Genomic DNA, 26,727 nt, shown 5'->3' on the forward strand with positions numbered 1-26,727 from the left:
ACCCTGTGCAGCACTTCAAATGCATCTTTATGCTGTGATGATGCCTTCTATGTCTAGATGACAAAGACAAAGTTTACCAGTACTACGACACTATGACAAAGGTTACCGGTACTTATCTGAACTAACGTCATAATCACTGCCACTAGATAAAAAGACAGATTTTTCACTCTGTGCTATTCAATGACGGTGTGACAGAAAAATATGTGTCGTTATTGTGCACTGCTGCTCGTAGACTAGCTCCAGTGCTCATTGCTGCGTTGCTAGATGATAGCAACTCACCAGGACACTTCACAAACTCTCCACTCATTCTCCTCGGACCATGCATTTAATTGGCTTTAATGGCCATCAGTTCTTGGCAATTTCTCATTTGCCCTCTCACGTCTGGCAGGTTCGAAATTATACGGCTGCGGGCCATCATACATGTTGGCTCTTGCCACCTCTTCCTCATCCCAGTCAATCGCCATATACTAGACTACTAGAGGCTACCTTTCCTCCACTTCTCCCCAACGTGACGTCATCACCGAATTGCGTAAAAAAACCCGTTACTACCAAAAAACGTAAAAAACTGGTCTTTAAGACCATTTTTGAGATATTTTAAAAATGATATACATATCTTGAGTGATTTATGTACCCATTAATCGACAGTGGTGGTTAACCTGCAACATGGCCTTTAATTACACACCTTCCAGCCATTCATAATCGAGTATTCAGACAGACCATGCAAATTATTTAAATTTTAATTATGTTTTATTACTTTATTTATTTTTAATATTATAGTTATTATGAAAATAAATTTAGCTTCACATTGAGACTACAACAGATCCATATCATGGAATTTCACAAGTGTTGAAATGTACTGTTTAAACAGAGTTGGTATGCAGACTGCAGTGTTTTAGGTGTTTGAGCAACCTTTACTGTATTGTGTGAAATCAGGTTGTATAACAAAGTCGTGCCTAAAATCCTAGGAATTCAAGTCAGACATTCAATGCCATAAAAGAAGAAGAGAATCCACACACACACACACACACACACACACACACACACACACACACACACACACACACACACACACACACACACACACACACACACACACACACACACACACACACACACACACACACACAAATGTTATTCCATCAAGGCCACCAAAAAAGTAAAAAGGTGCAAAGAAGTGCAGAGAGCAACATTTTCAGGTTCAACCCTTCGTCAGTAAAATACATTTCCAAACATACACCTGCTTTCATTTAAATTACAGGACATTCCTACTAATATAAACATAGGAATATATTTAAAATATTCCTACTAATGTTGTAAACAAATATACAACAAATTTTAGGCTATATTAATAAAATTAATACAAATGGTGTAGTTTATATATTTTTACATTATGTTTAAGTGCATTACACAACCCATCTTATATAAACTTTTTAAGTAATTAACATGTTTTTCGGCAATATCATCATTGTTAATCATTTTCCAAATTAGTTTTTATATCAAGCCACAAAAATATATTTACAGAAAACAATTCAGGGTAAATTCCTTTCAAACCGCAACTTCAAGTCAAAAATCCATAAACAATCTCTCTGTAGAAGTCTACGTTCAACATTACCGCCTCTTCGAAGATGTACAATTTGTTCAATAACTATAACTATAAATATATAAACTAAAAAGTACCCAATTATAATTAGACTTTCAATTCCCACGTTAAATTTAATTTAGTCAGCTATAATGTTTAAAGATAGTTTAAGTGACTCGAAGAATGACTTCATTCTATTTTAAAAATATGGTTGACACTATTAAATTTAACACGGAAACTGACAGCAACTTGGTGTGGGTCCTTTTCTTCTTTCATTGCATCTCTGTTTATCACATTGCTGAGGTATTCAACGCCAAGCCGAGAACAAGAACAGTCTCTGAAATACTATAAATTTCTACTTTGCATGATGTTCGCTCTTTAACAATGATTGTATGTTTTCCTTCTGCAAGAACAACTAATGCAGAGTAAAATTTACTACGGCTCGAGTAACAGCTCGACTGAGAACTGCACCGAAGTGGACGATCTCATGAAGCGCTACTACCTGCCCATCATGTACGGTGTGATCTTCATCGTGGGCGTTGTGGGTAACATCATCGCTCTGCTGGTCTACGTGCTCAAAGTTCGTCCCTGGAAGAGCAGCACCATCATCATGGTGAACCTCATCATCACTGACCTTCTCTCTATGGTCAGCTTGCTCTTCTTTATCCACTACGTCCTCAATGACACCTGGACGCTGGGGGTCGTCATGTGCCGCTTTGCACGATTCATGTACCACTTCAACCTCTATGGCAGCATCCTCTTCCTCACCTGTCTGGCCATCTTCCGGTACGTGGCGATCGTGCATCCATCGCACATGCACAGCATCAAGCAGAAGCGATGGAGCGTGTTGGCTTGTGTCTTGGTTTGGGTCGTGACGGTGGGCGAGATAAGTCCGATTTTTAACATGTTTGACACAGTTCCAACGGACAATAAGACATACTGCTTGGACTTTGCGAGCAACAAAACAGAAATCACCTGGCCATATGGTTGGGCATTGACCATACTGGGATATTTGCTTCCTCTGGTCGTGGTCTGTCTTTGCTATTGGCGCATCATTAAAGAGCTAAAGAAGGGACCTCATATGGGAAGCAAGACACGGGTTAAAGCAAGGCGACTCATCGTGTTGATATTGGCGTGCTTTGTTGTTTGCTTTCTTCCCTTTCACGTACTACGAACTCTGAGAATCTACACGAAACTCACTCCGGACACCGACTGCATGCTGGACCGTGGTGTACATGCCGCCTACATTATTTCAAGGCCGATCGCTGTAATCAACATCATTTTCAACCTGCCGCTCTACACGTTGTTGGGGGACTTTAAGCAGGCCTTCATGGATCTGTTCAAATGTGACCCACGACCAATACCACATACGAGCAAAGCAGCTGAAAGTCAATGCCACTGTGAAATAGCCAATATATGAAGGGATAATCCGCCTAAAAATTAATGTTTAGTCATCATTTACTAAATCCCATGTCTTTCAAAAACCTGTATGAAACCTTTCTCACTTTTGTGGAATATAAAAGTTGATATTTGATATATGTAACCTATTATATATAATATATATTTTTCTAGAACGTCTTATAATATTAAGGGATATTCTTAAGCACCAGGCCAAGAAAATAGTCTAAACCCCCTTAATCATAAAATAATCACCTGAATGTACAGCCTCAAGTGGTTTTATACTGGAAATGTAGCTCAACCACTAGAGCCTGGTGTTAACATGAAGTTAATGCATGAAATGACTAAATGCAAGTAAGTTTGAATAAAGGTGTATCTGACAAATGCATGAACATAAATATGCATCTAACTAACCAACATGTCAATAGCCTATGGGCGCCACTATGGTCAAAATGGCCTTGATGTAAACAAACAATGATGCAAATCTGTAAAGATGGCATTGCATTACTCCTGTACATTGATGGTATTTGTGGCAGCTGTATGTCTGTGTTTATTCACTGTGTGCTTGCTTTCCTTCATAATCATGACTTTATGATGATGGTGTAAGGTAATTTGTTTGTCATACAAGATTAACAGCAGTAAAAGTAACAGCATTTGCATTGTTTATTTTTTGGAATGTACAGTAGCAGGGGCATCATTAGTGGGGGGGGGGGGGAAGCCATTGTAAGCCCACAAGACCGAAAGTGCATATGAACTGTGCCATTTGGGACGAGGCCTGTGTAGGCGCCTCCCACAAGCACAGCATGCATGCAATTTGCATAATTTGATTGGTTGTCTAGAAACGTTACAAAACGCTAAGGGAGGGAAAGCAGACTTGCCGGAGAGGAGCAGTCATCTTAGTGTGGTGTTCTTCGAGTCGTGCCGCCCCAGTGTGCATTGTTCGAACAAAGATCAGGCAGAAAGAGGAGGAGTGGAAAGTAAACATAGTAAGGGAAAACAATTCCTCAAAAATTTCTTTTCAAAGAGACCAAGTGAGAAACAATATTGTTTGAGTGAGACGACAGCGATACCGCTGTTTATTCTGTGTAAATAGATGCTTGCTGCTCGGGAGTCTGCATCTCACGCAGGGAGACAGCAGCAGCCCGAAGGGTAGGACTTTGTACTGATATGTTCAACATTCGATGGCAAAGCGCAGAGACGGCCTGTGTCAAGGAAGAGTCGATTCATTCAAGATTCAAGAACTTTATTTGCCATTTGTTTTAACGCACAAACAGTAGGAACTCTTGTGCTGTTGTTACTCAGAGAGTCAGGTCAAGTTTAAAAAGACACACAGAACATATACATTATAAATAAATTGCACAAACCCATTCAAAAATGTAAGTTTGCATTTATAAATTGCAAAAGTATATTTCATATTGCATATTGCCCAGGCCCCCAGAGACAAACCTGGTATGATATAATATATTATAGTGCACAGTTACATTATAATTAAATAAATAAATAAGATGCACAGGTGTATTGCACAGTTATATTTCACAGGCCCTGGAGACAGTAGTTCATTTTTTTTTGGCCAAGAGTCTCACTGCAGCTGGGAAAAAGCTCTTATAAAACCATTTTCTTTTTGTGATAATGCTGTCCGCTCGTCTGTACCTGAGATTATATGTACAAGTTTTGTGTGTGAGTAGGGAGTGAGCTGGATGTAATGTGTCCCTGATAATTCTCTCTGCTCTTTTCTGACAACGCTGTGTGTAGATTTTGTCCATGGAGGGGAGTTCTGTTCTAATAATCCTCTCTGCAGTCTTTATGACTCTTTGCAGAGCCTTCCTCTCTGTCTGTGTGTAACTGTCAGCCCTGTCCACCTCAGTCCCCTTGATGATAAGGTACTGCAGGGGGGGTGGATTTTTCCTGAAGTCCATAATTACTTCTCTTGTCTTGTCTGCGTCAAGGCATAGGTCATTCACCTCACCATAGGCACGAATGTCGTTCACCAAACTCCTGTAGCTCGACTCTACCCCCCCCCCCCCCTAATAATGATGGTATTGTCCTGGGTGGAGACACAATCGTGTGTATACAGGGTGAATAGTTTTTGACTAATGCAGCAGCCTTGTGGTGATCCTGTGCTGACGATAAGCTCTGTGGACACCCTCTTTCCCATCCTCACCACCTGTGGTCTGTCAATCAGGAAATCCAGGATCCAGTTATAGGTGGGAGTCGGGACACCGAGGTCTGTCAGCTTCTCAGTCAGCCTACCCGGGCGAATGGTATTAAAAGCCGAACTATAATCTAGAAACAGCATTCTGACATATGTTCCTCTGCTGTCCATGTGTTGCAAGATGGGGTGTAGAGCAGTGGCCACTGCGTCATCCACTGAGCGGTTGGGACGGTAGGCAAACTGGAGGGGGTCGATCGTGCCCGGGACCATGTGATTGATGTGTGTGAGAACCAGTTTTTCTAAGCACTTCATGGTTACTGACGTGAGTGGCACTGGCCTAAAGTCATTCATGGTAGATGGATTTGTCTTTTTTGGAACTGGTACAATAATGGAGGATTTAAAAATACGGGGGACTACTGCTTGGTTTAGAGACAGGTTGAAAATGTCTACGTACACGCCAGTGAGTTGTTCTGCAGAGGCCTTCAAGACTTTGGGAGGGACGCCGTCTGGTCCAGCGGCCTTGTGGGGGTTCATCTGCCTCAGAGCTTTCCGAACCTGTGTGGGTGTCACCTGAAAAACAGTGTCCGTGGGTTTACAGTGGAATTTTAAAGGGGTGTCTGTGTTCATTCTATTAAACCTGGTGTAGAAGTTGTTAAGGCTGTCTAGGAGGGTGGCATCCAGGGGGTCTGTGGCTTGTATTATTTTCTTATAGTTTGTGACTGCTTGGATCCCTTGCCACATACTGCGTGTGTTGTTACCAAAATAAAAACCTTCAAGTTTTTTGGAATACGCCCTCTTTGCAGCTCTGATGGATTTCTGTAGCTCATACCGGGCTTTCTTGTACTCCCTTTGGTCTCCTGACTTAAAAGCTTCCTGCCTTTTCCTGATCTTCTGCTTTATATTTCTATTAAACCAAGGTTTCTGGTTTGGAAACACACGCACAGTTCTTGAAGGTGCGCATGTAGATGTACACCAACTGATGTAGTCACTCACAGTCTCTGTGTATTCATGGATATCATCTGTAGCCTCCTTAAAGATATTCCAGTCTGTGGCCTCTAAACAACCCTGCAGGTTAGCCTGTGCGCTGTCAGTCCAGGTGTTAACAGTTTTTATTGTGACTGGCTGTGCCTTAAACCTCTTGATGTATATGGGCTTAAGCCGGATTGCCAGATGGTCAGACTTGCCAAAATGGGGGTTTGGTTCAGCTATAAAGGCATTTCTAATGTTGCTATAGCAGTGGTCCAGTATCTTATTTTCTCTAGTCGGAAAAGTCACAAACTGATACAGTTTTGGCAAGTTTTTCTTGAGGTTGCAGTGATTAAAATCTCCAAAAGCAGCTAAATCTCTAAAATCATTAAAAGCAGCATCAGGATAATTTTTTTCATGCTTATTGATCATGTCATGTAGCTCACTAAGTGCAACCTCTTCTTTGGCGGAGGGGGGAATATACACAACACTCACAATAATGCATTGCAGTTCTCTGTGTAAATAAAACGTCCGTAGCTTCAAAGTTAGAAACTCCACATTCTCAGAGCAAGATTTAGAAATAAGTTTACAGTCGGTACACCAAGTCTGTTTAACGAGGAAGGCCTTTCCTCCGCCACGGGTCTTGTCGCTATCCACTGCACTCCGGTCCTCCCTGAAGGCCGTGTAGCCATCTGGTCTATCGCCTCGTTAGGTGTCCTTTCCCCCAGCCATGTTTCACAGAAGCACAGCATGGAGCAGTCCTGTAAGTCCCTTTGCATGGAGATCCGAGCCCGGAGCTCATCCATCTTGTTTAACAGAGACTGGACGTTAGCAAACAATATGACCGGGAGGGCTAACTTTCCACTGCTAACCAATCGCCGGAGTCTTCGTTCGGCCCCTCCCCGTCTGCCGCGTCTCCGCCTGGGCCTGTTGTTGTCCGGGTGTCGGCCTAACGTCTTATCGCCGTCTCTCGCTAGCTCTGGATAGAGGCTAAGCTGGTTGTGTCTAAGAGTCCGAAAAGACTGCACTCTCTTAGGCATAATAGAGCCGCCCGGTCGTAAATACCATTTACTGACCCTTCTGTCACCGTAGCGTAGCGCAAAATAACAAGAAATAGACAAACCAATAATTTGACTCTGAGTGCTCCGTGAAGTCGCCCTCTCAGGAGGTCCATCTTGATGTTCGAGCCAATCGAGACATGAAAGTACGCGTCCTTCAGGTCGATTGCTGCAAACCAATCTTGGGGACGGACACATTTGAATGGTAGCTTTTGAAGGCTCAGATTCAAAACTCACAGGTCCAAGATCGATTGTAAACCACTGCTGTTCTGGGGTACATTGAAGTAGGTGCTGTAAAACCTTGTCTTTATATCGGCAGCAGGGACCTTCTCTATTGCGTCCTTCGCCAGTAGGACTGTGATTTCTCTCTGCAAGACATGAGCATCAACAGCTTTCACTAAAGTGAACTGGACACCTCTGAACTTGGGGGGACGGCGGGTGAACTGAATCACATAGCCGATGGTCCGCATGATTCAGCGAGATGGGCTGGGGAGCACTAACCAGGCTCTCAGAGACTGTACAAGCGGGACCAAAAGGATGGTATGCATACCCGCAGTGGGGCAGCAAGGTGGAATGCAGGGACCCGGGGGGGATCTCATTTCGAGGCGGCCCGCAGCGGCGTCTGAGCCCTCCCCCAGGGGAAGGAGAGGTAAGGTTACCGTCTCCTTGCGAGCAGTCCCTTCCATCTCTGGGTTGCCTGTCTCAGGGCCTCTAGCTCTTGCTGTTCTGCTTGGTGAGGGGCCTGGATGGGCTGGGTACCCTGCCTGCAACCGGCTCCGCTGCGCTGTTTAGAAGGCTGCTGCTGCAGCGCGGGAGCAGGGATGAAAGCAGGGGGGAGCCCTCGGCGATGAGGCTGATAGTCTCAGTCTGCTTCTGTACAGCTGAGAACTGCTGGGCATAGTTTCTCGACCGCGTCGCCGAAGAGGCCGGACAAAGACATGGGGAATTAAGAATCCTGACTTTGTCGGTACCCCTTATGTCGGACAGACACAGCCAGAGATGGCATTCCTGGACCACTAGAGTGGACATCGCACGACTCAAGAGACCGCCCAGCAACCTTCGTCGCTTGAAACGCGAGGTCTGTCATGGTATGAAGTTCTTCTTGAACTTCTGGATCGTGACCACCCTCGTCAGTGCCTTGGCCAGACGCAGCTTCCCCACAGGCCTGATAAGCCTCGCCGGTTAGACCAGACTAGTGCTCACAGGCCAGGGAAGGGAGACACAGATTCCCCCGTGAGGTGGAGTTAGGGCACAGTTACATAGCAACAGCCCATTCCGAGGGGAAATTGATGTGTAATCCTTTTAGCGGCCCCGCCATCAAGGGTGGTAAGGAGGGAAGAACTACTAGGTTGGTTTCGGGCAGTAAAAGGTGCCGTCCGCGACTAAGAGATCTCTTCATGCACCTCCGGATAGAAAGTCATCGGGGCGGGGAGCTGAAATCCGTCCCAAGAAGCCAATCTTCCAGCCTCGAGGGCTCAGGACACGGTGGAGGATTCCAACATGAGCCCGATCGTCTCTGCGACCTGGGAAAACATAGGCGTCCTTTCTCATTAACTCGGACAACGATCCGGTTCCTGAATGAGGCAGCACAGCCATGGTGTGAAAAAAGTCAGGCTCACCCTTCGATGTAGCGATCGACATACGGCTGTTGGGGGGAGCCCAATGTTGGAACCCCCAACCCTTAACATCTATGTTTAGATGTTTTACCGTAAAGGAAGAGGAAATGTGAAGCCTCCATTAAACCATAATAAGATGCAAAATAGGGCGTGTTCAAAGTTCCTCATCGATTTTACCTTATATTAAATATCTCATGAATCATCTCAGATTCCATCAGTTGTTCTCACACACACACACACACACACACACACACACACACACACACACACACACACACACACACACACACACACACACACACACACACACACACACACACACACACACACAAAAGGAAACGCCTCTCATTGACTGGACGAAAAGGAGAGCAGCTTCTGCATATTTATTGTAAATAAAGACTTGTTTAGTTTCCAAGGTGACTAAATCTTAGAAAACAATTAAAGGGGATTTCCCGTTTATGGTTTACGGTATGCAAAGTCCACATCATTGAAATGAAATCACATGGTGTTTCTCTAGATCTGCAGTGCAAATTGCAGTTAAGAGTTTGATGGTTTGTGGATCATGACTTTAGTTTATATGCATGGAGACATTCCTCTGTCCACAATCTCCGTGTAGACAAGTTTTATATAGTAACCAGTGACAGCTAAATATACAATTATGCAACATCACAAGAAATTTACACACTGACTTCTGTGATGCTGCATATAGCATTAATCATTGACATCACAAAAACAACTGTTTCTCAATCCACCTTTGAATGCGGTGAGAATAGAGATGTATTTCTTTCTTGAACCAACGCCATGAGAACATTTCTCTTTCATAACTCAGAATACATTCCCCCGTTCCCACAGACAAGGCTTAAGCCTCCCGGACTAAAATGCAAGTTTGAGTTGTTTTAGCTGAAAGCAACTTACACTGATATGACTTAAACATATCTTAAAATATGTCAGTGCAATTGTTTTGTCTCAAGGTGCACACAGTAATGTTTTTTTCTAAGGCATGTTTATAAAATCTTCTTAAATGCCCTAATTGAACGAAGACCTAATCCTGGTTTATTCTAAGACCTGTCTGTGAAACCAGGCCATTGTGATATACTACATTTCATGTGAGCATTACATTTACATTTATTCATTTAGCAGACACTTTTATCCAAAGCGACTTACAAATGAGAACAATAGAACCAGTTAAACTAACAGTAGGACAACAATACGTAAGTGCTATGACCCCTCTCAGTTTAATTTAACGCAGTTTTTTTTAAAATAGTAGAATAGAATAGAAGAGAAGAGAAAGTGTTAGTATTACTGGATCAAGTGCTGCCGATACGTCTTCAGAAGTTTCTTGAAAGTGGCTACAGACTCAGAAGCTCCGGTTGAGTTAGGCAGATCATTCCACCAACAGGGAACAGTCATGGTAAAGGTCCGAGAAAGATTTTGTGTCTCTTTGAGATGATACCACATGACGACATTCGCTAGCAGAGCGCAAGTTTCTGGATGGCACATAAGTCTGAAGTAATGAGTTTAGGTAAGAGGGATCAGTGCCAGTGGTTATTCTGTAGGCAAACGTCAGTGACTTGAATTAATGCGAGCGGCAACTGGCAACCAGAGCAATTTTTTGAGGAGAGGAGTGACGTGTGCTCTCTTTGGCTAATTAAAGAGTACTTTGGCTGCAACATTCTGGATCAATTGTAGAGGTTTGACTGAGCAAGCTGGAAGACCAGCCAGGAGAGCATTACAATAGTCCAGTCTGGATAAAACAAGTGCTTGGACAAGGAGTTGTGTAGCATGCTCTGTAAGGAAGGGCCTGATCCTCCTAATGTTGTGCAAGGCAAATCTGCAGGACCGGGCAGTTCTAGCAATGTGGTCTGTGAATTTGAACTGATCATCAATTACAACCCCAAGGTTCCTAGCTGACCTTGATGGAGTTATGGATGATGAGCCTAGCTGAATGGAGAAGTTGTGATGAGGTGTTGGGTTGGCCGGGACTACAAGTAGCTCTGTCTTCGCAAGGTTTAGTTGAAGGTGGTGGTCCTTCATCCAGCCAGAAATGTCTGTCAGGCAGGCTGCCAAGCATAAACTTGGTGTCAGATGTTCCTCCTAAAATTCACTAAGAAGCATAAATAAAAATGGCAAAATTAATTTATAGTTGGCAGGTGAAAAAAGAGAACTTTGTGCAGCTGGAACCAGCTTTCAGAAGAGATCAGATGTACTCCTAGTCACATTCAAATCCAGACTCAAAACACATCTGTTTATCTGTGCATTTACTGAATGAGCACTGTGCCACTGTTCGTCCGACTGTTTGCACTGCATTTTACTTTCTTTTTTATTCCAAACTGTTTTAATTATTCTTATTTCTTTTGAATATTTTAATTTCTTCTATGTAAAGCACTTTATATTACCATTGTGTATACAATGTGCTATATAAATAAACTTGCCCTGCCTTGCCTTGGGTAAGAATTTGATGGGAGATTTTTAAATTCAGACTTTGAAGTGAGATCACTCAAGAGAAAAATTTGCTCTCCATTTTATGTCATTGCTCATTCATGTCATAATAAATATATTGGGACATGATCAATATATGCTGATCATCATGAAAGTATTGAGAGTGTTGCTATACGCACCATAACGTCCTGTAAGTAAAAAAACAAAAACAAAACAAAAAACAAATCTGTGCAGATTTACTGCTAAACGGAAACAATAACGCGCAAGTGGTTTCATAACCATCACACAGTGTGGTGCCAATTCATTTTTGCATTTCACTGGTATTGATTGTTTTATTTCCTGCTTTCACACAAGCATATTATGTCACTGTATACAGCTGAAGGAAGTCCTCCAATGGCACGCGATGTCGTGAAACCAGTTCACACACATATAGAAAGGTTGCAATGATGCTGAAAATTCAGCTTTACCATCATAGAAATATATTACATTTTGTAAAACATCAAAACAAAAAAAAGTTCTTTTAAATTGTAATAATATTTCACAATATTACAGTTGTTAATGTATTTTTGACCAAATAAATGCAAACCTCAAACGTTTAACAGTGATGTAATACAGCCTTGGTGAGCAGAAGAGACTTCTTTCAAAAGCATATAAAAAAAAGAAAAATTCCAAACTTTTGACTGATACTGTATATAGCCTATTATATCATGCCTGTATAGGGTTTCAGTTTTTATTTAAAAGACAAGTTCGATATTTTACACTTAAAGCCCTTTTTTAAGATCGTTTCTGATGAAATAGAACGGTTAAGATTGAAATTTGGACACATGCTGGTGTCACAAAACTCACTCCAGACACCGACTGCATGCTGGACCGTGGTGTTCATGCCGCCTACATTACAAGAAACAACTTAGTTCTACATAACACTCTTATCATACTCTAAACACAGACGTAACACGAAAAGTGTGTGAAAAATCTTTAGAGTTAAAATGTAAATATGGAAAACGTCTCTGTTACAAATGTAACCCCCCGTTCCCTAAAGGAGGGAACGTAGACATTACGTCGGATGACCGACGAATAGGAATCTCGCTAGACAGTAGACTTGTAGTCAAGACCGCCTAAACCGAGACCAAGACACTACCAAGACCAGAGGGTACCGAGACCAAGACCAAGACAGACCAAGTCGAGACCAAGACCGAGACCAAGAAGAAAAAAAAAGACTAGTGTACAGTGTTGGGAAAGTTCACTTTCTACATGAACTAGTATAAAGTTCAGTTCACAAATTTTAAATTTTAAAATGTTTAACTAGTTCATTCAATAGTTCTTTTTTTTTTCCATATGTTGCTGCAAGCTATTATTTTTCAAAATGATTGCCACAGCCCATATAGAACTACAGACAGCAATTATGTTATCGGTGGGCAAAGTTTGAACAGAAATGTACGATTTTTCCCATCCTCACCGACCTTGTCATAAAACTTGTTTAAATGATCATACGACGCTTCCTTGCTGCATTTTGTGCGACGCTGGTGGCTGGTGTTGCCAGATTGGGTATTTTTCCCGCTACATATTATAAGGCCTGTTTACGGTGTATTTTAGCCGGGTTTTCACCTGGAAGGCTCTATCGAAATCTGGCGCCCTATTGAACGAAGTTAATCTGAGAGCGCGCCGCGCGCCGTTCACAGACACCAGAATGAACAAGTTCACAGTAACGTTCACCAGGCAGTAATACAGTACGTTCAGTTCACGTTCGCCCAAAATATGAACGAGTTCATGAACTATCGTTCAATGAAGGCATTCTGGCACAACACTGCTAGTGTACTCTCTATTCGTTCTGGTGAAATCACAAAACATAATGTACATAGTGTCCCTGCTTGATATACAACCACTGATTAACATAATCTGTTTTGATGAGAAAAAAATTGCTCATTGCATTATCGAACGTTGTGTCGTCGTGGAAATTGTAGATTGTATTGCTAAATCCCCCGACCACTATGTCGGTCTGAGACAGCGAGACCTATAGACAAGACCGAGAGGTCCGAGACCAAGACAAGACCAAGACCAAAGACCGTCAAGGCCGTGACAAGACCAAGACCACGTAAAAGTGGCCAAGACCGGTCTCGAGACATACTTCACCACTAGATAGGCCAATCTACTTCGAGTGTAACTAAAATGAGCCAATTCACATTGGTATGAGACCTGAGCCGGTGACCTGGCTGCCGCAGCGGGGTACAGCAGATGTGGCGACGGGATGTAACGTCTCCAACAAGGGTTACATACATAACTGAGACGTTCCCTTTCAGTTATTCACTTTCGACGCCACGTTAGTGACCAACGAATTGGAATCCCGCACCACAGTGCCACAACTGCTGACCCCATCCAGCGCTCTGTGTATACCTCCTACTCCCTCTTACCTGATGGGACAGGGCTTACACAGAGAAGTCTATCACTGCTGTTCCGACTCACGACTTCCGACGATTGGAAAAGGAACACTGCAGAAGTAGCCACATCCTTCCCCAAAGGAGTCATATGGAGATTACATATGGACTAACCTCGTGGGGTTGTTTGCATATGAAATTGCTGGGGTGACAAGGGACGTGCACAGGAATCTTGAGGGGCAGTTGCTCTGACCTGAAAAAAGGGCTTAAATTTGAAAATAAATAATCTGGATTGATTTGACAGATGGGGAAAAACTCGCTTCTAATAAAATAATTTTTAAAAAACGCTTAGATTTCGGGAAAAAATACTATCCTTTTTTAACCTTTTGGCTTCCCGTACATTCAGTTGTGCTTCTTGCTCGTATTCAGTTCTGATGGTACGTATGGTAACTGGGCAACTACGCAGGATTTGTAGTATGATTGCGTAAAGGGAACAGGAATTCCGGTAGGGAACATAATCGATTACTACACCGGTCACGTGCAGCGCTGCAGCCACGTAAACAGAGTTAGCCCTTCCCCTACTGACTTAGATGTCCTAATGGAAGTGAATGACGCTTTGCGATTTTTTTTTATCTAGGCCTACGTGAAATTCTGCATCCATTGTACGATTTATTTGTTTATTTATTTTTCTCCCTCAGAAGGGCAACGTGAGTCGAGAAGGGCATATGGGCAGTTGCCCGGGCAACCTGTGCAACCCCCCTGTGCACGTCCCTGGGGGTGACACCGATCCCCGAAGATATGGGTTGGGTTCTCCCAAGGGAAGGACCCAGGCTTCCGTTTAGGAGCAATCATGGAAAAAAAGCAATATATGGGATCCCCGCAGGGTCACACATGTGCTACTCCAACTAGACCCGGTTCTCAAGGATTCAGTGGGATATAGCCCTGGCAACATACGTTCTGCCACGTCCTGCTGCCAAGGGTGACAGAAGACTCAACAGGTTTTTCACTCTGGAGACATGAGCGCAACCATGGGCGCAGCAAGCCGACAAGGGACGGGCCTCACCCGCCTCACCCCCCTAAAGAACCTGACGAGCAGGTCGTGCTTCAACTACAAATCCAACACACTTGTAACATTTTTACAATAAGACAATAAAAAATTTTTTGTAGTGGTATCTACACTGTTAAATAGTTTGGAATACAAAGCACTCTAATTAAATATTGTTAAACTGTAATTTTTATGTCTAATGGGGTGCTCTAATTAAAATCATATATAAATATCATTGTTATACTCTATACAGTACAACCATTTTTCTATCAATTTTCTAGTGCTATATATAGTTGTACACAATTATTTATAAAAAAAAGTGTGATCAATAGGTCATGGGATGATGGCTACAGGGACAGGTTAATGCATTTTACATGACCACATGCATTGTCAGTTTATTCAGAATAATCGGGGTAAGAACGTGCATGTAAACGCACTCATTCTCTGAAAGTGAAAGTAGAAACGGATTGAGCTTTCGGCTGTCGCTACATTAACGCCGCGTTCTCTCAGAGACGACGTTGGATATAACGATATAGCGACTATCTTAATTTACTGGCTTAATATTTCTCTTGTGGACCTATATGATGACAGTGAAAACATTTGAAGAATATTTCTTGTTAAACAAGTGTTTGAAGCTGCTTTTGATTTTCACAGATGGAGTTGTGCTGTGTTCGTGAACAATACTGGCCTATATAATTTTAGTGATATTATTATTATTTATCTTTTATCTTTATTTATAAAACTTTTTGTTAATGTGCTATGGAAACAAAATACTGACGAACAACGATGCCGTTTTCATCTTGATTTGTTTAAGATATGCGTCTGTTAAAACAAGCACTCTTGACAATTTGTGAATGGATCACCTTGCAATTCATTTTGAAGTGGGATGTAGGCCTAGTTTTTTATTCTGTTTTAAAAACATTTTCTAAGTGTCCTCATACGCGCGTGTCGGTGTTGTCGCAAGTGTTAGGCCATGGGGTGATGTCGTTATGAATCTAGGCAAGGCAAATGAATTGTAGTTCCTAATATTAATTTAATAGCAATACTAGCTTTATAATTATAATACTGCTAATAATAATTTAATACGTTCATGGTAAAACGAGCCAATTATCGTATTGATATCATCAAAGGCATCTGCCATCGGCGAAATCTCAGAATATCGTTGATACACGAAACTATCGTCTATCGGACGTACAACCCTATTCCATAGGGCCCGTGATTCGTTGCTACGGCACTGTACATTAGTACTACATAAAAAAAAAACGGTAATTGTATTTGAATAATATCTCAACAAACAAACTGATGCTATTTTATTCACAACATTTTTACTCTCAGTTGCTCAATTGATAGTCTTTGCTCTTGTATAACAGTGTTCTACGGAATTCCAGCTGATGTTTATGTTTGGATGTTTTACTGTAAAGGAAGAGGAAATGTGAAGCCTCCATGAAACCCTAATAAGATGGAAAATAGGGCGGGTTCAAAGTTCCTCATCGACTTTACCTTATATTACATATCTCATGAAACATCTAAGTGTCACAGTGTCTGGTTGGTGTTCTCATCACTGATCATTGCTCACAGCTGTTCCCACTCACATTGTTTGTACCTGTCTATTTATACCCTGTCTGTTTCTGTGATTGTCGTGGAGTCCTTGCTTAATGTCTGTTTGCACTTCTGAGTTCGTTTTCTGGTTAGTTGTGGGCAGATCGAGGCTTCGTGAAGCAACGAAACTGTTGAACCAAATGTACCATATTGTGTCGAGGCCTCGAATCAATCCGACACCCGTCTCAACGGTGACACCTAGTGGTCACTTGCAGGTATTGATCTGAAACAACCTTGACAACGAGCCATTAAAAAATGTTTTTTTGATTATTGTAGCTATTTTTTTAATATGTGAAGCTTGTAACCTGTAGGCACCTCACTGTGCAGAATGTTATTTTGGTCCTGAAAAATGAATATTAATAAAATACATCAAGCCACAATGTCTCACTTTTTTAGAGATTCTTATGAAAAATATTAATTTCTCTTCTTTGGAAGGACTTAGCCTACTTTTTTTAACAGATAATTTCTCCAGACTTTGAAAAAATCCTCTCACAAAAACCCACGAGGTCAAGATGAGTTGACTTCACTTTTTATACAGATATGCGATTGTGTGGTCTGTTCCCGACCCTGTCAATCAAACGCTGAATCGGCGGAGCACGCCACCTGTCGAAACACTCAGAAGCTTTATTTAGCTGTAGTCACGTGACATGGGTGTTTTGAATCACGCTTCGGATCAGTGTTTCGAAACATCTGCGCTTCAGGATCTCTCAAAGCTTCCGAACGACTGTTTCGCGTCATCCATCCCTATTTCTGGTTTGTTTCTCGTTTTGGACTGTCTCTGTATGGATTTTTACCTTTTGTCTGGCTGTTTATGATTACGGATTACCCCATTAAAACTGCTCTTGGATCAAATCATGTCGTGACAGAAGGACTCCACCACAATGAATAGATCCAGCAGTATGGGGTTTCGTATCCTTCCCCCTAACACTGAGAAGGAGAGGAGGGGACGAGTCCGAAATTTAATGGCCCCACCAGACGGTGGGTTGTCTGTCCCAGACATTTTTTTCTCTCTCAACGGGCAAGGGTTATAATGATTCTACTCTCAAGGATCTTTTTAATAATTGCCTTGCTGACCCTTTGCCTCGGTGGGAGATGAAGAGGCTTGAATCCTGGATTTTTCGGGGTTTTCCAGATATTTACATCATCGTAGCCAATGGGCAATACCAGCGATGTCCGTCTCTCCAGGCAAGATGGCTGCCATGCTCTTGTAAGAGACTGTAGCTCCCCCAGAGGCGGCCGAAGACGCTTCAGTCCCCCCAGAGGCGGTAACCTTGATGTCACCTCCTCACCATCATAAATGGAGGGAGCGAGGATGAAGGCGTGCACCGTGTCTCATTCTACGTCTGCGTCGCCTGATAAGATGGTCGTATCTACGCCGGTGTCTCCTGACAAGATGGCCGCCATGCCCTTTATAAGAAACGGTAGCACCCCCAGAGGTGGTAAGCTCGATACCACCACCTCACCACCATAAAGGGAGAAAGAGGAATCCGGCGTCCACCGTCCCTCAAGACCCGAAGGCCGTCCCCGAGCAGCCCACTGTCGTCCCAGAGGCCGTCCCCGAGCAGCCCGCTGTCGTCCCGAAGGCCGTCCCCGAAAAGCCCGCTGTCGTCCCGCCTTACCGGCTCCGCCCCCGAGCAGGCCGCCCTGGCCGCCCGAGGGGATGCCCTGCCCGCCCAAGGGGAGGTCCCCGCCCTGGCCGCTCGAGGGGAGGTCTCCACCCTGGCCGCTCGATGGACATTCTGCTCCGCCCTGGCCCCCGATGGCCTGTCCGCTCCGCCCTGGCCGCTCGATGGACTGTCTGCTCCGCCCTGGCCGCCCGATGGCCTGTCCGCTCCGCCCTGGCCGCTCGATGAACTGTCCACTCCACCCTGGCCGCCCGATGGACTGTCTGCTCCACCTGTAAGCCATCCATTCCTATTTTTGTTCCCCTCCATGGACCTGGCCCCCCGTCCCTCCCCCTGATCCTCCACCATTCCACCTCCCTCCTGGACTCTTGTTTTGTTGTGTTCAGAGCATCTGGTAGCTGCTCCTTAGAGTAGGGATAATTTCACAGTGTCTGGTTGGTGTTCCCTTGTTGTCCACTAGAGGTCTTTCCCCTTACCGTCACCACCTCATCATGAACTGCATTTCCCATGATCCTTTGTCTGAACTCACCACTGATCATTGCACACAGCTGTTCCCACTCACATTGTTTGTATCTGTCTATTTATACCCTGTCTGTTTCTGTGATTGTCATGGAGTCCTTGCTTAATGTCTGTTTGCGTGTCTTAATGTCTGAGTTCGTTTTCTCATTTTGGACTGTCTCTGTGTGAATTTTGACCTTTTTCCTGGCTGTTTATGATTATGGATTACCCCATTAAAACTGCACTCGGATCTAACCTTTTTGTGTGCATGTCGTGACAACAGTTGTTCACACACAAGGAAACGCCTCTCATTGACTGGACGGAAAGGAAGAGCAGCTTCTGCATAATTATTGTAAATAAACACTTGTTTAGTTTCCAAAGTGATTGAATCTTAAAAATAAATAAACGGGATTTCCTGGTTAACTGTATGAGAAGTCCACATCAGTGAAATGAAATCACATGGTGTTTCTCTAGATCTGCAGTGCAGAATTGCAGTTAAGAGTTTGATGGTTTGTGGATCATGACTTTAGTTTATATGCATGGAGACATTCCTCTGTCCACAATCTCCGTGTAGACAAGTTTTATATAGTAACCAGTGACAGCTAAATATACAATTATGCAACATCACAACAAGTTGACACACTGACTTCTGTGATGCTGCATATAGCACGAATCATTGACATCACAAAAACAACTGTTTCTCAATCCACCTTTGAATGCGGTGAGAATAGAGACGTCTTTCTTTCTTGAACCAACGCCATGAGAACATTTCTCTTTCAAAATTCAGAATACATTCCCCCGTTCCCATAGACAAGGCTTAAGCCTCCCGGACTAAAATGCAAGTTTGAGCTGTTTTAGCTGAAAGCAACTTGCACTGATATGACTTAAACATATCTTAAAATCTGTCAGTGCCATTGTTTTTTCTCAAGATGCACATAGTAATGTTTTTTTTCTAAGGCATGTTTATAAAAGCCACTTAAATGCCCTAATTGAACGAAGACCTAATCCTGGTTTATTCTAAGACCTGTCTGTGAAACCAGGCCTTTGTGATATACTACATTTCATGTGAGCATAAACTTGGTCTCAGACGTACCTCCTAAAATTCACTAAGAAGTATAAATAAAAATGGCAAAATTAATTTATAGTTGGCAGGTGAGAATATAGAACTTTGTGCAGCTGGAACCAGCTTTCAGAAGAGATCAGATGTACTCCTAGTCACATTCAAATCCAGACTCAAAACACATCTGTTTATCTGTGCATTTACTTAATGAGCACTGTGCCACACTGTTCGTCCGACTGTTTGTACTTTATTTTACTTTCTTTTTTATTCCAAACTGTTTTAATTATTCTTATTTCTTTTGAATATTTTAATTTCTTCTATGTAAAGCACTTTATATTACCATTGTGTATGAAATGTGCTAAATAAATAAACTTGCCTTGGGTAAGAATTTGATGCAGAATTTTAAATTCATATTCAGACTTTTGAAGTGAGATCAGTCTCCAAATGCTCTCCATTTTATGCCATTGCTCATTCATGTCATGAACAGTCATAATAAATATATTGGGACATGATCAATATATGTGTCACAGTCATCGTCTTCACCACTCTGTCTTTGTCGGCACTACACTTCCCAGTATCCTCCTTGTCTCCACACCTGAACTCACTCCCTCATTTACCCACCTGTTCCTCGTCTTTATTGTCCATGTCACCTGTGATCACCTTGTTATGTTTGATTTGTGCTTGTATTTAGTTTGCCTTAGTTCAGTCAGTCCTGGTTGGTTCTTGTTAATGTTACAGTGTTTTTGTGTGTGTTAACCTTTTGCCCGTCAACCTGTTTGGACCTGTTTTGAAGTAAATATTAATAAATGTATGTATTGGAGCCTTTGGACTCTACCTCTTCTTCATCCCGCACCACAGTCGTGACAGAAGAACCGACCAATTTAATATGAAGGTGGAGGAATGGATATGTCAAGACGGTCGCTCGCTGGAAGAATATGTGGAGGTTTACCTTAACCTTTATATGGATGTGAGCTGGGATGAGGAAACGCTCGAACAGCAGTTCTGGAGAGGGATGGACGATCTACTCGCCCAGATGCTGCTGTTGGGAGATCTTCATCTCTCTTTCGTAGTGTTCATCGACCGCACCTTGTGGGTTTGTGGATCCTACCTCACTGTGGGAGTCGTCGAGAGCCCCGAATCTCATCCTGGCGTGACGTACAGCCCCGAGCCCTCACCGCTGGCCCCGTCCAGCCCCGAGACTGTTCACGTCCCGTCTGCCCAGCCAGAGTCTATCCCAGAGCATTTTCATGACTCTATCACTCTCCACAATTTTTTTTGGGGGGGCCACAGGTCCTTGCCGTGGCCGCCCAAAGGCCCATGGCCACCAGAAAAATCATCTCCGCCCTGGCCGACGGCACGGCCTGCTCCGCCCTGGCCGACGGCACGGCCTGCTCCGCCCTGGCCGACGGCACGGCCTGCTCCGCCCTGATGGGTTCCTGCCCCTGTTAGGCCTTGCTCTAATCAGCCTTGAGGGCGCCCAACCCCCCACCCCGTTGATGTTCTACGGCACGAGGTCGGGCCTTTTTAAAGGGGGCGTTATGTCACAGTCATCGTCTGCACCACTCTGTCTTCATCGGCACTACACTTCCCAGTATCCTTCTTGTCTCCACACCTGAACTCACTCCCTCAATTACCCACCTGTTCCTCGTCTTCATCACCCTTGTCACCTGTGATCACATTATGTTTGATTTGTGGTTGTATTTAGTTTGGCTTAGTTCAGTCATTCCTGGTCGGTTCTTGTTAACGTTACGGTGTTTTTGTGTGTTAACCTTCTGCCCGTCAACCTGTTTGGAAGTAAGTATTAGTAAACGTTTGTATTGGAGCCTTTTGCCTCTTCAACCCACACCAAAACCGTGACAATATGCTGATCATCATGAAAGCATTGAGTGTTGCTATACGCACCATACTGTCCAGTAAGTAAAAAACAAACAAATCTGTGCAGATTTACTGCTAAACGGAAACAACATCGCTTAAGTGGATTCATAACCATCCCACAGTGTGGTGCCCTTTAATTTCTGCATTTCACTGGTATTCATTGTTTTATTTCCTGCTTTCACACAAGCATGTTATGTCACGTCACTGTATACAGCTGAAGGAAGTCTTCCAATGGCACGCAATGTCGTGAAACCAGTTCACACACTTTTAGAAAGGTTGTAATTCAGCTTTACCATCATAGAAATATATTAAACGTTATAAAACATCAAAACAAAAAGTTATTTTAAATTGTAATAATATTTCACAATATTACAGTTGTTACCTCAAACTTTTAACAGTGATGTAATACAGCCTTGGTGAGCAGAAGAGACTTCGTTCAAAAGCATTAAAAAAAAAAAAATTCCAAACTTTTGACAGGTACTGTATATAGCCTATTATATCATGCCTGTATAGGGTTTCAGTTTTTATTTAAGTGTGGGTATTACTCCCTCCAGAGGTTAAATTTGAGCACTTTCCCTAAGATAGATTTTCTCCACGACTTTTTGATCATATAATTTTTTACAGTGATTACCTTGGTATCGTGCTTTATTTTAACCTAAAAGGAAAAAGCGATGCACACTTTAAAATTCACCAGAAATAACAAGTACCACTTTCAATATATTGTCAACTAACTTCCGTTTTGGGATGCATTAATTCTGATCTTGAATACTGTTTAGGATGGATATGTATCAATCTGGACAGCATTATTTGTTTCTCTTGACAAAGTGCTCGTAAAACTGCATAATGAGCTTGTATGATAATTGCTCCTCGTCCCCCACACCTGACCTGTCTGTCCTACAAAATAATCGTTGGCATCTTGGATGAGCGATAAAAATCTTAAAATAGGTCAATTGTGTCAATAAAGCATTGACAGCAATGGAATTAACGTGGGCTTGTCTGTAATGCACTTTTGTCAAATATCTTATGGATAAGATCAGACAAGTGCAGCTCTAAATCCCGCCCATAGGATCATGTGTTGATAGATCATATTGCCTGTGTGTTTTGATGTGACATACATGAATGCAAATGAATGGGACAGACATTTAGCATCAGGAACTGTTCATCAGAAGAGGGAGGATCAGCTCAGGCGTTTACAGTTCACAGTTCGTTTCTCTGAAGAACCAGCGGCTGGATGAGGAGCATCAGACCACATTGTAAGTATTCACCTCTTTTAAAAACAGATTGTTGTTAGATCTTCTAGTATTCTGGCATTTCATTATTTTGTAATTGTCCAGTAAACATATCCTTTAAACAATACATCTGTTTAAGGGGGAAGTTAACTCCAAAATGATGATTTTGGCATTAATAACTTACCCTCATGTCGTTCCAAACCAGTAAATTTTTAGCTCATCTTCGGAACACAAATGAAGATCTTTTTTATGAAATCTGAGAGCTTGTGGTTTTAGTCCAAAAGTCTGAAGATACTCGATCGCTATAGCCTATATGATGAAAATATTTAGTTTTATTCATATATAAACATTCATCAACTCAAACTGTACGGTTGGGTATCGGTTGGGTTTTATCCGATACCTACTCGGTATTTTTTAAATGGTTCCGGTGCTTAAACAGTTCTTGAAACGGTACTTAAAGCAAAACCGCACACACTTTGTCAAAAAATAATACCCTTTTATTTACAGGGCCAAACTGGACACAATATTAACTTAAATCTTTAAACAATATAAATACAAGTAACATATGGTAATAATAAATAAACCGATATAAAATAAAAATTCACATTTACATAATATCAAATAAAACAATATTTTATCAAACAATGTAATAAAACTGGAGAGATTAATAGAGATTACTATCAGGGTAGTAGTATAATCTCGAAATGGCTCCAGGTTCCCATGTTTTTTCTGCTTGAACCAGTCATGTAAGTAATCTGGTCATTGTACTAGTTATGGCAGCGCTTAGTTTGGCGAGTTTGGTATTTCGTTCTCACACTGCGTCTTAGCTACGCAGCGTTGAGTGAATCTGGTTACTGGTGTAACCTATGTTCTCTGAATAGGGAACGAGATGCTGTGTTCGCTGCCAAGCTCCTCACGCTGCTGACAAGCTTCCTTTTTCGGCAAAGAAATCTGAGGATCATATGACTCACGCGCCAATAGAATATGACGATGTAAGAACGTCGAGGCGGCGCCCGTGCCATCAGCCAATGAATTGGCGTGATTCTATTAAATTCCAATTAATATTATTGATACGATCAAATTCACGTGAATTCTGAACCATTAGGCTTTCGATACCCACGCCATCAGCCAATGAATTGGCGTGATTCTATATGGGCTTCAGACATTCGGCACACCCAGAGGGCGTTCTGACGCGTAATTTTACATGTGAAATGCAGCTAAACCTTGGAGCGTTTTGTCTTGGGCATCTTCATTAATCCCCTCGCTATCAGCAGACATCCCAAGTCTCCCGGAAGTTCCGGGAGTCTCCCGCATATTGATAGCGGCTCCCTGATGCCCGCAAATTAGTTAAAATCTCCCGGAATCTAGAGCGAGCGAGCAAGAGCGCGCATAGACAGGGACTGTGCTCCAAACCGTGTAGCGCGCGCACGGCGGAGAGGGAGAGAGCGAGAGACCTTGCGTGTGTGTGCCTCATGAAGCGCATGTAAGACAGAGTCAGACACCGACATATCCGTTCTTATTCGGTCTCGTTACTACAGTTTACGTCGGAACCGGTTCCCTATTGGCACCGTGTTTTGGTACCAAAAGCTCAAGCATGTTCGCTTGATGTGCGAGAACCAATGAGGTTTGTTCTTGTGTTACGCAGCACGATTGATCTTTCCACAAGAACCAATGCAGTTTGTTCGTGCGAATCAAGCAGGTTTGGTTGACCTTCTGTTTATGTTCGCTAATCAACATTTATGTGAATAAACTTTAGAAAATTTAAACCAAACCACTCAATTAATATATTCTATTGTTTAAAAATAGAATGAAGTCATCTAAACAGTCCTGAATCAGGGTTCAGTATTTTGATGACTTCATTCTATTTTGAAACAATATGGTTAACAATGTGGATCCTTTTCTTCTTTCATTGCATTTCGTTTCGCACATATGTTTATCACATTGCTGAGGTATTCAATGCCAAGAACAAGAATAGCCTCTGAAATACTATCAATTTTAGGACATCTACTTTGCATGATGTGCGCTCTTTAACAATGTTCATATGTTTTCCTTCTTCAAGAACAACTATGGCGGGCCAGGTTTACTACGGCTCGAGTAACAGCTCGACTCACAACTGCACCGACGTGGACGATCTCATGAAGCGCTACTACCTGCCCGTCACGTACGGTGCGATCTTCATCGTGGGCGTTGTGGGTAACATCGTTGCTCTGCTGGTCTACGTGCTCAAAGTTCGTCCCTGGAAGAGCAGCACCATCATCATGGTGAACCTCGTCATCACTGACCTTCTCTTTATGGTCAGCTTGCCCTTCTTGATCTACTACTACGTCCTCAATGACACCTGGACGCTGGGGGTCGTCATGTGCCGCTTTGCACGATTCATGTACCACTTCAACCTCTATGGCAGCATCCTCTTCCTCACCTGTCTGGCCATCTTCCGGTACGTGGCGATCGTGCATCCATCGCACATGCACAGCATCAAACAGAAGCGATGGGGTGTGTTGGCTTGCGTCTTGGTTTGGGTCGTGACGGTGGGCGAGTTAAGTCCTATTTTTAACGTGTTTAACACAGTTCCAACGGACAATAAGACATACTGCTTGGACTTTGCGAGCAACAAAATAGAAATCACCTGGCCATATGGTTGGGCATTGACCGTACTGGGATATTTGCTTCCTCTGGCCGTGGTCTGTCTTTGCTATTGGCGCATCATTAGAGAGCTAAAGAAGGGTCCTCATATGGGAAGCAAGACACGGCTTAAAGCAAGGCGACTCATCGTGTTGATATTGACGTGCTTTGTTGTTTGCTTTCTTCCCTTTCACGTACTACGAACTCTGAGAATCTACACGAAACTCACTCCAGACACCGACTGCATGCTGGACCGTGGTGTTCATGCCGCCTACATTATTTCGAGGCCGATCGCTGTAATCAACATCATTTTCAACCTGCCGCTCTACACATTGTCGGGGGACTTTAAGCAGGCCTTCATGGATCTGTTCAAATGTGACCAGCTCATGTCGAAGACTAAGGAGATCATTAAAGTGGCTGTGATCAACAAACCCACGACCAATACCACATACGAGCAAAGCAGCTGAAACTCAAGCCACTGTTTCAGTCTTACGAGCCAGAGTCAATGCCACGGTGAAATAGCCAATATATGAAGGAATACTCCACCTAAAAATTAACGTTCTGTCATCATTTACTAACTCCCATGTCTTTCCAAACCTGTATGACTTTCTTACATTTGTGGAATATAAATATGATACTGATATATCTGAAACGCTTCCAATACTCATTTTCCACATAATAGATACACAATACCAGTTGCGCTTTCTCTCTCCCTCATCTCTCTGACAGCGAGTTACACACAAACCCGCCTACTCTCACTCACTCGTTTAATTTGCTGCGGATGAATATTGTTGGTGTTACAGGGCTTGAATTTCAGCATGGGATTGCGTATATTGTGCATAATTGCACTTGTTCCCGCAGATTTTGTGCTCACACCCAAAGTGTGCGTGCATAAAGCTGCCTCTCAGCACTAAATTTAGTTCTTTTTCACTGCTTATTGCGCTTAAATATACACCAAATAATGTCAAAATGTCGGTCTTGGCGAGTATTCAAGTAAACACAGTTATAGTGAATGTAAAAAGTTGAGAAAGGAAATGCATGTGTAACAGTATAATGGATCTGTGTGTCAGGTCTTAAAGTGACAGCAGCCTTATATACCTTCTGCTGAATTATGAGATCAATGTCAAAATTGTGGCCAGTGAAAATGCTGTGTGTCTAGTAACTTTGGAAAACCACTAGCCACAGTGGCTGGTGAGCAAAAAGTTAATGTCAAGCCCTGATTGTATCGTATTAAAAATGTAGCTCAATCAGAGTCTGGTGCTAACAATGCCAAGGTCTTGAGTTTGATTCCCAGCAAATGCATCATGAAACGTCATGACCTCTCACAAAATGCATGAACATAAATGTGCATGTTACAAACCCAAAGCCATTTCATGACAAACCACCCATGTCGCCCTCAGCATGTCAATAGCCTATGGGCTCCACAATGGTCAAAAAATTGCCCTGATGTAAACAGACAATGAAGCTTATCTGTAAATATGATATTGCAATCTTCCTGTGCATTTATGGTAGCCTATATATGTTTGTGGCAGCTGTAGGCCCTATGTCTGTTTTTATTCATTGTGTGGTTGTTTTCCTTCATAAACCTTGACTT

General features: G+C 42.8%; 2 protein-coding genes across 3 annotated transcripts in view; both read left to right on the forward strand.

Annotated features, from left to right (window-relative positions):
• LOC143714301 (2-oxoglutarate receptor 1-like) overlaps positions 1–26,727 on the forward strand; it is a 29,215-nt gene extending 2,488 nt beyond the window's left edge. Inside the window, exons 1-2 of one of the 2 annotated variants that reach the window (XM_077205450.1) lie at positions 22,309–22,535; positions 24,571–26,727. In XM_077205450.1, coding sequence (XP_077061565.1) covers positions 24,578–25,600 — 1,023 coding nt within the window. In that variant the 5' untranslated portion in view covers positions 22,309–22,535; positions 24,571–24,577 and the 3' untranslated portion in view covers positions 25,601–26,727. Of the gene's footprint in view, positions 1–22,308; positions 22,536–24,570 lie in introns of those variants that run through there. The other variant, XM_077205451.1, reaches the window with a different exon arrangement.
• On the forward strand, positions 1,998–25,666 carry LOC143714302 (2-oxoglutarate receptor 1-like). The gene is made up of 2 exons (XM_077205452.1): positions 1,998–2,977; positions 25,613–25,666. Exons 1-2 carry the CDS (start codon positions 1,998–2,000, stop codon positions 25,653–25,655), a joined length of 1,023 nt encoding a protein of 340 aa, XP_077061567.1. The 3' UTR covers positions 25,656–25,666.

The sequence above is a fragment of the Siphateles boraxobius genome, unplaced genomic scaffold (assembly GCF_051911475.1).
Source record: "Siphateles boraxobius isolate OS27281-9 unplaced genomic scaffold, OSU_SipBor_1 53, whole genome shotgun sequence".
NCBI classification, from domain to species: domain Eukaryota; kingdom Metazoa; phylum Chordata; class Actinopteri; order Cypriniformes; family Leuciscidae; genus Siphateles; species Siphateles boraxobius.